This window comes from Notothenia coriiceps, unplaced genomic scaffold (assembly GCF_000735185.1).
Source record: "Notothenia coriiceps isolate Sejong01 unplaced genomic scaffold, NC01 NC01_scaffold00015781, whole genome shotgun sequence".
Taxonomy (NCBI): Eukaryota; Metazoa; Chordata; class Actinopteri; order Perciformes; family Nototheniidae; genus Notothenia; species Notothenia coriiceps.
The window spans coordinates 87,523-99,286 of NW_011348482.1; the positions used below are offsets into that span (position 1 = coordinate 87,523).

At 42.7% G+C, this 11,764-nt stretch overlaps 1 protein-coding gene across 1 annotated transcript in view; it reads left to right on the forward strand.

Moving 5' to 3' along the window:
• The window catches only part of rnd2 (Rho family GTPase 2), a 24,151-nt gene extending 12,782 nt beyond the window's left edge, over positions 1-11,369 (forward strand). The window contains exons 3-5 of the mRNA XM_010775428.1: positions 5,632-5,741; positions 8,048-8,182; positions 10,276-11,369. Of these exons, the coding sequence (XP_010773730.1) occupies positions 5,632-5,741; positions 8,048-8,182; positions 10,276-10,545 (515 nt within the window). The 3' untranslated portion in view covers positions 10,546-11,369. The remainder of the gene's footprint in view (positions 1-5,631; positions 5,742-8,047; positions 8,183-10,275) is intronic.
• Positions 11,370-11,764: the final 395 nt, after the last annotated feature.

Sequence of the window (11,764 nt, forward strand, 5' to 3'; positions counted from 1 at the left end):
CACACACACACACACACACACACACACACACACACACACACACACACACCTCCTTTGGGGTGAAGAAGGAGAAACAAGGTGAAATGTGTGCGTGTGTGTTGTGCTCACGTGAAACTGAAACTTTGAAAGTAGCACGAGAATTGTCCAGGGTTAAAATGACCTCATTGTACCCTTGGGTGTGTGTGTGGTATGTACACTTGTATGGCCCATAGGTCAAACCATGATCAACCAAAGATATTAGCCCAGTGCACTAGAGTGCAGGCCAGCTGAGGTTGCTTCATCACTGCCTTTTTAATGGTTTGTTGGAGTTGATTTTCCGCACACATTCACTGTGATTAACTGCCCCAAGCTTCTTATACAATGGAGTGTCTCTGTGGCTCCTGCATGTTGCACAGAAACTGGCAAACATTTCCTGTGATTGTTTAATTGAAAAACTGCAATATTAACGCAAAGGTTCAATATTTCAGGCAAATGTTCAAGGTGTGCGTGAACTGTACATTTAAAAAAAATCATGGATCCTAAAGATATTAGGGTATATAATCAGTTGTTGTTGATTGAAAGACAAAAAGATGTTATGTGTTAACAAAGCACATGTCAGAGAGGGAAACAACTCCAAATGTTTTCATATTTGGTGGTGTCAAACCTTTATTTTTCTGCTTTCTATTCTTCCTGGCAGACATTGTTTATTAAATTCCTTACATTTATGAAAATGAATTAGTAGATTCTTCAATCACGCTTGAGTTCTGTAATACATTACGGTGACCATTAAAGCCTGTGTTAATATTTGTCAAACTGTTGTAATAAGTTGTTGCAAGTCAATCTTCACTTAAGCTGCATCACCAGTGACAGCATAACATTGATGCACAATTTATCTTCACTGTGATCGATTACACAACTCAAAGTTGCATGGGTCTTGTAATTGATTTTTCATATAATGCGCAATTGAATAGACCAGTGGTTGCCTTGAAGAGTTTGAGAACACAGTTGAAAACTCTGAAACGGTAGAATTTGCATTTGAAAACCCTCAGCTAATGTAACCAGCTGAAAGTTTGAGTGTAACATTTGTGTCCCTTTTCATAGATGAAGCACTAGTTTTATGCCAATCTTTCAGCTCGTTTTTTCATCCGGAGCATGAGTTCACAATTTCTGCCTTTGGAATAAGGTCTTCAAGCAGCATCATTTGCAGTAGACTATTTTGGATTCTGGATTCTAAAAGAAGTCTTTGTGAAGGCTTACATTCACATGATATAACTCACGCCATCTTGTACAGGAAAGTGGTACACCGGGTCAAACTAACTCTGCCTCCTTTCTAATGATGTCTTGGCAGCAGTCTCTATTTATCCCAAGTAAGAAACAACAGTTTACAACACAGACCGGACCTTCTGCAATGAAAAGCATGCTCAACCTCTTCAAGATTGAATGCCAACCCTCTTATTCTACTTCTTTCAGTCACCTCAGTCATCAATGCACCTGAGCCATTAGCCTCGGCAATCCCTTTGCTCTCCTGCTCTCTTCCTCCGTACTTCCTTTCAGGGCCTCACAATGAAGCCATTTCCATCCTTCCAGGTTGCTACGATACTCGACCAACCCAACTTGAAATGTTTTGTCTTCGCTTTGAAGGTGAATTTCAAGAGGAAAACAGCTGCAGGAGACATAAAAGACGCGGGGTATGTTGTGCTGAATGGGTTTTGTTTCTAAAGTTGAAACTAACTCAATCACACAAACAGTTTTCATCTATTTGGCGGCATTTGAGAGAGCGTTTGTTTCCTTACACCCTGCCTTTGTTTGTGTGCACGGGTGTTTTTCCCAGTGTCTAGTGGCCTAATGAGGCTGTTAGTTGCTGTTGACTCCCTGCCAAATGTGCATGAACACATCAGAGAGCCTTGAGGCAAAGACTATTCTTTTACTCTCACTCAAAATGGTTTGCTTTTAAGCTGTGTCTGCAATGAGCATGCAACAAACAGAGAGAAAGAGAACAATCCTGCAATGATGGTACGGATTAACGCACTGAAGCCTTGAAGGCATTGTTGGATGTTGACGCACAATAAATTAAACAGGTTTCCTGAAGAATCCTCTGTGTCAAACTGCAGCGATTGTGTTTTTCTGTTACATTGATTTCATAGTTTTTGCTGGTAAAATGGAAGCTCTTACAGAGGAGGGTTTGAATGAGCAGATAGTGAGCTGTCATGCTCCAGACAGATTGTCCCTACGGGGGAGTCGATGTGTCAGGGGACAGGCGGTATAAATGAAGTCATACCACAAACCCTCTAGCCCTATTACTGTACATCCACTACATTTGTGTCCGCCTCAACATCCTTTGAGATACTTCTAGCCTATGATGACGCTCGACTGACGGCTGGTGAGGCTCGCTTTCCTCCCACCTCTGTCACCTATGCCCGGCTAAGCCCCCAGCGTGGCACTGCAGCGTGGCTTAGTGCTAATTAGCCCTGTGGAAATAAAGACAGAAATCCACTTCCCAGTGTGAGAGATCGCCTCTGCTAAATCCAGCTAATGCTAATCCTCCAGGAGGTTTTGTGAGGGATGTTTAAAGCCTGTCCTTGGCACAGGGTCCCACTCCTTGCCAGGCGTGATGGTTTTTCGGGGTTCCTGCCAGGTTGTGCACCCCTCCCTCACCCGTCTGCTCCATCCATCTCTCCCTGCTCCGTCTGAAATTCAATTGACCTTTTGTTCCACCTCACAGTGAATGGGCATAGGCTAGCTCCACCAATAGCCAACTCAGAGCTCTCATACCTATTTATTTGATCCGTCCTGCCGAGTCCAGTGCTTTCATGACTCACCCAAACATCCACTGCACACCCCCTCTCCTCCACTCGCTACAGCTACATCTTTTATTTTAAATCTCTGGTCGTGTCTGTTGGCTGGAAGGGGGACAAGTGGCTTTAGGCGGTGCAGGGGGTATTTCACAATCAGAAGAAAACCCTCCTTCTTGTCATGTTCTTGATCGTTATGGTGATTGGCTTTTATTTGTGCCAGCTCGGCTCGTTTTAAACACAGCACTTTTCTCTCCCTCGGAGGACTTTCTTTCGACTTTGCGAAAGTGCTGAGGTAGCATCCCCGTTGCTCAGAACAGAAGAGCTGTGAATTGCTGCGCTGTGACAAGGCCTGTCGTGACCGTGACCTGCCAATCATTCGGATCTATGAGATTGACAAATTGATCCCATTGGCCTCCTTCCAGCTTCTAATTACATCTTAAGCCAAACAAGCTCCATTGTCTCAACTTTCCTTCATCTGACATCTCTTCCCCTTCATCCGGATTCCCAGGGTGCTTCTCTCATCATCTCATGCTTCTGCACCTTGCCCTCACCTCTGCATCAAAGTCATTAAATCTTTTACCGCCAACTCTCCTCCCCCACATGCTAGGTCTCTTTTCTTCTTCAGCTGTAACCTGAGTACAGGTCTGCACTGTGATACGTACTAAAGACCAACTTCAGCAGCTACAGCACCTCATGTGGGACCACTACCAATCAGAGCTCGCTGCTGTACAATGTGTGCTTTGCTGACTGTTGGACTTGGCATCCATTTGATTGGGCTTTTTTGTGTGTGTGTCGTGTGCATTCGTGCAAATCCTGCCCTTTCAGCAGTACAAAACTGTTGCAATCTTGTGTAAAAAAAGGTGGCAGGGGGGGGTTCAAATCCCTGAAATCTGACAGCGGTTTTCTTTGGCATTTCTTTCTCACAAATAAGATATGATCACTGGAAAAACAAGCTTGTCAACAGTTTTAAAGATTGTCAAAGACTATAAACAACCCTCTTTTGGCTTTTACGGTGTTAAAAAGGCACCATTTTGTGTAATTTTTCAATTAAAGCAATGATTTGTATAGATGACAGAAGGGCACGAGGGGATCAGAAACACTTTTCCCAATAACCAATCATTACAAACAAGGCAAATTATTATGTTGAGACAAAATGTGTCACCACAATTTTAGCCATTAAGGACTAAAGGACACAAAGTTGCAAAGAGCTGTATGAGGATAATATTCTCCTGCCCCTTTATGTGTGCAGATTCAGCCAGAGGAGGCCTTTTATGCACCTCCTCTTTATCACCAAAAAAGGCAGACTGAAGAATGACTCATTCGTTTGAATAGAGCACCATTTAGGAATATGGTCCCCAGTTCGCTTATAACAAGGGATCTTGGGTTCTAGCGATGCTGACTGCACGGTAATGCAAAATGAGAACGGTATGCCACAACAACAGGAGAATATAAGGAGACTGCGAGTTGACATAAATCATGCATATTTCAAAGCATTGTTGTTTTCAGTCTTGAGAGATTGAAGTGACATTTAACTCCCATTGGTAGCAATGTCAATTTTGGTGAGAAACAAAATGTAAACATAGCTGTTCCTCTCACTTGGAGGCACAAAACGCATCAATCTTTAATGTGCAGGCTGTTGCATTGTTCTCAGTGGGGAGGGAGCAGGGCACTATGGATAGCCGGCTGAATAAGTGGGGCTACGGGCCACGTGCATCACTTGTCATTCTATCATCAACAAAGAGAACATAGTGATGCTAAAACAGGCTGTAGTGCCATTGTGCAGACTCCATTTACCCCGGCTGACAAAGACAGCTCTTCAACACGCTGACTGGGTATTGTGTCAGGTCTGGTATGAAGCCCGTTAACAGCAAGTAAAGACTATCTTTATTTATCATAGAAACACTTTGTCTGACCTTAAGGGATTAAATAATTAATGAGTTGTTTTATATACCAAGTTTGCAACATTCATTTTCTAGAGTATGTGGTTCACAGCTTTATGCACTTTTCTAGCAGTAATGAGTGTGAAATGGGGTGATTTGTCTCAAAACGTATGAGTTTTCAGGACGCAAAATGTATACAGCCAGGGTGCTGCTTCTATCAAAATGTAGGAGTTCAGTTCTGTACAAATTCCCAGGATGGAGGTTGCCCACAGCCGCAGCCACATTTTCAGAGAGAGAGCCCAGGTATTTTTACAAGCCTCCTAATGAGAGCTGTAAGAGAGCAGGACCCGTGTAACTGAGCGGGTTGTGAAAGTACAGAGGCAGCGCGCTTCCTTCAAATTTGATCAAGGTACAGAAATGAAAATGAGAGTGGGGAGAGGCGTGTGAGTGCATGGCAATTTCATATAGTCAGGAAGAAATGGAAGATGTTAAAACAAGTAGCATTTGCAAAAGAGTCCGGAAGAAGGATGAATTAAAGCGTTCAAGCTTTAGTTTGGCCTTTGTGCTGGCATTTACTGTTGTTTCAAGACGATTATGGATTGTGTGGAAAAGTCCTCTGGTCCTCAACCCAATATAATTCAATTTGGAGTGTGTGTGCTTCTCTGAGTAACCTCTTGACATTCCTCAGGAAGAGAGGACACAGCTGTGTGGAAGCCCAAGAGACACAAATACTCAAAACATGCACACACAACTGTTAAGATAAAGAGTCATTTGCATATACGGAGTGCATGCAAGCTGCAGCGTGCCCACGTTTATGTCACAGTTTATCCATGACCTTTAGATCACCTTCCAGGGATGTGCAGTGTGTTTCTAGTTGATATAATAAGCCATATGGCTGGGATGAAATACCGTGTGGGGTTTAAAACAAGTACACAGAAATGCATGACCTTATGCATTATGTGATTGTGTGTCCACAGGTTCCTCTTATTATGACAACGTGAGGCCATTGGCGTATCCTGACTCAGACGCGGTTCTCATCTGTTTCGACATCAGCCGCCCAGAGACTTTGGACAGTGTCATAAAGAAGGTTAGTGTTTATTTTGTATTTTCATCTCTCTTTCCCACCCCCTTGGATCAGCATTTATTATCTGCTGTGACACAGGAGAACTAACCGGAAAGAATCCTGTTTTTCCTGATCAGCATCTTGTTTCCTCTCAGCAGCAGCAGCTTGCATTTTCATGGCTCAACAATAGAGCAAATCAGCACCGAGGTTAGAGCCTGCCTTTCCTTTATCTCATCAAAACGTCCATGGATACTTGACCCTCGTTCTTCTGAGGAATGGAAGGTCAGAGTAAAGAATGAGAAGAGAGTCTTAGCACCCGGGTGGGTTCGAGAGGAATAGCTGATACGCAAATTAGCCATATCAACGAGGAGCTGTTGCAGAGCATGATGAAGAGGACTAAAATTGCCCTTCTCATCCTACATTTAAAATCTGAGTTGTATGCAGAACAGTTCCAGATGGCAGCACTTAACATGTGTTAGGTAGCCTAAGGTTCAGATGTGCTGCTGCAGCTGACATTGATGTGATACTGGCCAGGCGGGGTTGTTGCCATGGATGTGTTTTTACAGCTGCTGGCAATACCTATTGCACATGTAGAGACACCCTACTTAATGGCTGTGTTTATGTGAATGTGTGTCATGTAAAATAGGACTGTGCCTTTTAGTGGTCTATCGTCTTGGAGCCATGTGTGTGTTTGTCTTTGAACTGTGCTCCTTGTGGGCCAGAGACAGTTCCCACGGCTGGCCTGTTGACGTGTTTAGTGGTCTGAGGGGAGCCGCAAAAATGCCCCTGCAGACTTTGTATATCTAACCCGAGACACCTTTTTTTAACTCAGGAATATCTCCCAAGCCTCAGTGCTCTCTGTCAACAGGGGGAGGCAGAGATGCCGTCAAGCTTTTGGTTTTCCCATGAATCCCTTGGCAGGGGGTTGCCATGACCCCTGACCCCGGGCTGTCGCCCTGGTAATATCTGAAACTGAGGGGCACATGGAAACCTGTTGCACAATCACCATCCCAAATTAGACTCTTGACCTCTAGAAACAAGCAGGTCACCAAAGTTTCTGGATGACAGCTGGGGGAGAAGAGAGGGTTGAACAATCAAAGCTTGTGATTGGGTGTTATTGGCAAAATAGGGGTGGGCTTAAAAGGTCAAAGGCCGCATTCAACGTGGTAGATGAATGGACATCCTGACATTCTGCACACGGCATGGTGAATATTTCAAGGCTGTCTGTCGGCTGCCGCCGTGTATTAACCTGAGGGGCTGTGTTGGTTCAGCTGAGTTTCAGAAGTGACATTTAATCTCAGAGAGATTTTAGGAAAAGGACCTGTCAAGCTTTCTGTGTAAAACCTGAATTAGATCTGTTTACGGAGGTTAAATAAGGAAAGTACGACACACATCAGGTACAGCAGATAACTGAACCAAGGTGGCATGAATACATATATAACATTTTCACCTGGTTTCTCAGTTACTGTAGTGAAATGGCTTTTTATATTGACAATGAAAGAGTTCTTGGATTAAAAAAATAGGAACATTTAGGACAGGCTTTTATTAACAATACTTGGTGTTTAACTGAATGGTTAGTTTGATTGGTTGTTTGACAAAAGATTATGCCAATCATGCTCTTTTTGTAATTTTTCAGTAGCAAGGATTTATTGTTTCCTTTATTTCATGTAAATGTAAATCTAATGTGGGTCTTTGATATGGGTCTTAGAGTGGTCAAACAAAATGTGAAGATGTGTTTCAGGAAATTATGATGTGAATTTCACTGCTTTATGACATTGTATTGACTATTAAGACTATTTTCGAGCTAAATTAACACCAGATTAATCATATTAAAAATAATTGTTGGTTAAAGAGCTACTGTTTTTGTACATGGATGAATTAATGTCTAATAGAGCTGCAACTCAACACTTATTTTCAATTCAATTATTAATTGTTTCGTCTATACCATGATAAGACATAGTGAATATGCCTTTCACAATACCGCAGACTCTTCCAATTATATATTATCACAAATGTTGTTTTAGTTTTTTGGTGATTGATTATGATTTTTGCCATTTATTTTTCGAACAAAATAAGGAATGTAACTTCCTCTCATTTAAATCACAGGAACGCTCATATTGATATATTTAAAATACATATTTTTATTTCTCTTTGACTCCTTAGCTGAACAGATGCTTTAATCTCCCTGGAGCTCAGGTATCCAGTGTCAGAGAGCCCAAAGGTCATCACTGTCTGTCAGTGCCTCACCAGTCAGTACAGGCATCTCTCCTCTCATATTTGGCACATTCAGTGATTTATATCTGTTTCTCTGTCGGTTCATGTCTCAACAGTGGCAAGGAGAGACGCAGGAGTTTTGTCCCAACGCCAAAGTGGTGCTGGTGGGCTGCAAGCTGGACATGAGGACAGACGTCAGCACCCTGAGGGAGCTCTCCAAGCAGCGCCTCATCCCTGTCACCCACGAGCAGGTGAGAACAAGCAGATGATGAATATGTGAGAAGAAAGGAGTGGAATGGGTAATGAGAGAGGGACTTGCTTTGTGCCCTGGGAAAAAAAGACTTGGAGAATAACAACGGTGGAGATATTGGAAAGCAATCCAGCATCTATGTACAATTTTTCCATCTTAGATCAGCAGTGGCATTCTCTCTGGTCCCATAGGAAGGGACTGTGAAAGGGGCTCAAGTTAACACAATCAACCACTGCAGAATAAAAGCTGTGTGAAACCCCCCTTGGGACATGTTGCTGGGGTTGGCGTTTTGACCAAATTTGCTGACAAGTGATGTAAGTTTGGCGAGGGCTGAGGAAGAGACTTGGGCTGTTATTGGAGTTTATGTCTAGGGACACGTTTTTTCCCTGAAATGAAATATTCATGCAGATTTAGGGGTTTTGAAAATGCAAGATGAATAGAAAAACGGACATTGATGAATGACTGAGCCCTTTTATCGCATGCCACCATGACCTCTAAGCCAAGGGGATGGGGAGAAGCAGGAGGGGATGATAAACTGTTGTGTATATCAGTGAATTTTAATCAGCTTTCAGCGTGTTCATTTTGTGCTCTCCTGCGTTGGACATACACAAAAGTGGAGGGGTGCAACCACACAAAAGCCCTCAGAACAAAGGAGTCTTTTATTTTCAACCGCTCTCCGAGAGCTTGCCAGAAGCTTAAAACACGCAGCCTCCAAAAAAATAAACAACTGAAAACAACGGACAGTTCATGTAAATAAGACGCATAAGAAAAAGATGGAATGGTTCACCACAGAGATAATGTAAAATAGCTAGGGACAATTTGTGGCCCGACACACATTTAGCTATTGTTCTGCTTACACTCACCATTTACATTTGAGGCTACTACTGTTTTTTCCTCTAACATAGCCAGAAAATGTGTGTCACATTGCAGATGCAAAAGCTAAGCACAATAACCTTTTGGTGTTCTAATCCAATAGCATGCGTTTTTATCCCGTTGTTGATCTTAAATTGAATTCCAACACAGCTGAGGAGCTGCCAGCAAGTGACCACTGGGTGAACTCCAGACATTTCCACACTAATCTAAGATCTGATCAAGGTTTCCCCGCTTGTCACGACAATCTGTACCTTGTCCCCCTCCTGCATCTTAATCTGCCGTTCCACCTAATGAGGACTTCATTGCTTCTTAAATGCGGCTCAGTGCACAGCCGCGATAAGAATCAAACCACATCCCCTTGGGAATGAAAGCTCTCTGTGTTGGAGAGCATGCGATTTTAGGGTCATGGGAAATGCAGTACTGTCCCATATGTTACAACCTTTACTTTAGACTACAACCTTTGTCTTGATGTCTCGATCCTGCGTGAATGTGGGTTTAAAGTCTTGATCGAGCAACAAGAGACGAGGCTGTACTGTAGCGAAGAGAGAGGCCAAGGGGCTCTAACATTAAATTTGCCTTTGATTTGATCCCAAGCAAACAATTTACGGTCTCAATTAACTGGGTATATTGTAACATTTCTCAGGGGTGAGCTCGAGTGCAGGTTAGGTTCTGCTTGAGTTTAGTCTCTCCTCTCTAAATAGCTGCATTGAGCATGTCAACAGCGGCCCAGTGGGCTCTGTTCCCTCTCTCTTATCAAAGACTGAGGAGTCAGAGCATCTACATTATTCATGCCTCAGATAGAGGAGCTTCATTTGTCTCCAGGATCATTGACATTCTGTCTACAGCTTAGATCGTCATCTTTCTCTTGGATCTGCTGCTTCTTCCTGGCACATTCAGTCTTCCACTGTTGAGATATAGTGCCTGCTTATGCAAAGGTACAAAGATGGATAGGGTGTATGTTGTAAAATGTCATTATCTTGTGAAGCACTCACACAGCACCTTGAAGTGGAGTAAACTCCTATCTTACACAGCCTCTAAAAGCAAAACACAGAAAAGACATTGCAGATCTAGTATAAGAAAGAAAGGAAAAATTGCTAAAAGCTGATATTGTCAATGTCACTCCAGATGAAATGTTGCATGCAGTCTCCCATTTCCCCTTTTATGTGTTAACGGTTTTGAAATCTCTAATTGCTTGTTGCTTTGCCTGTCTCCGTGTTTCAGGGCAGCACAATAGCTCGACAGATGGGGGCGGTGGCCTACGTTGAGTGCACCTCCAAGGTTTCAGAGAACAGCGTTCGGGACGTGTTCCACATCACAACGGTTGCATCGGTGCAACGGGCGCACAAGCCGCAGCTCAAACGCAGCAGTTCCCGCAGAGGCCTGAAGCGGGTGTCACAGCTCCCCCTGCCCCCTCTGCCGGGCCGGACTGAACAAATGGACGAAGCCCCCACCATGAGGAAGGACCGGGCCAAGAGCTGTGTGCTCATGTAGAGACACATCACTATGAAAAATATATATATGTATATAGATAAACACAGAAATATATGACACAGGAGGTCTATTTATTGTTTTTTTTCTTTGCACTGCAGAGGAATGAGGATACAGGAAACACTGCGCGGTGGAACAAAATGCTTTGGATGTTTTTCTTTTTGTTGTGTGTTCATATTTCCTAAGCTGTTTACATATTTGTGTTGTTTTGAAATCATGGCAAATTGGACTAAACCTCTGGACAAGAGGAAGCTGTGGTAGTGGAAATGCCTACTAGTCCCGGGTATTAAGGAGGAATTCATTTCCTGAAGCCGCTCCAAATGGAGGATGGCACTGTGGCGAAGGAGGTGAAGAGCGTGTGAGGAGGACCATGTTGAAAGATATTTTCTGAAGCGTCTTGTTTTCAAAGACAGTGCTGCTCAGCGAACATGAGGACTAATTCTCTAGCTGCACTGTCTGAAATTGCTTCCTGTTGCAATTTTGAGAGAAAAATGTACAATGATTCTAAAAAAAAAAAGGGATTCTAGTGACTAGATGAATGGTGGCTCAAACCATACCTTAGTAGCTGGAAATTAGATTATGTAACACTGAAATATTGAGACGGTGTGCATTACCACCACAAGTGCATTTAAGAAGTCAAATATCTAATTTTATGTTGGTCATTTAACACATTTGTTCTCATCCACTCTAATTGTTTCAGTCTGATTCACTGAAGTTAATGCTGTTGTATCTATTTTAAAGATGTTTCTTTGTGGAAAATAAAGCGGTTAAATGTTAGGCTATTTGGTTTCCTTTCACTGAAATAAAGCAAAAGCTTGTCTGTACAAGAAAAGGATCATTTCTGGCAATTCACAATTTCATTCTTTTTTTCATTACATTGCCATGGAAATGTAAATCCAGTGATTTTTACTACAAGTGTCTCATAATTCTCAGACTGAGGACTAATTCTACTCAACAAGCTCAAATCTTCCTCTTCAACTTCCGATCAATGTACATTCCTCTACTGGCCTTCAAAAGCCATATCTGTAAATAATAACAGTCCATTTCCTGTTTGAGTGTCATTACCCTCATGCAGCACTGCAACCCAATGAATGAGTCAGTCTTTCAGTGTAATGTGAACACTGCATATCCCTCTGCTGGCAACAACACAATTGAACTGCAATGCAGCAGCATCGAAGCACTTGTGTATTGTTTTTTATATGACAGACTACAGTAGCTTCAA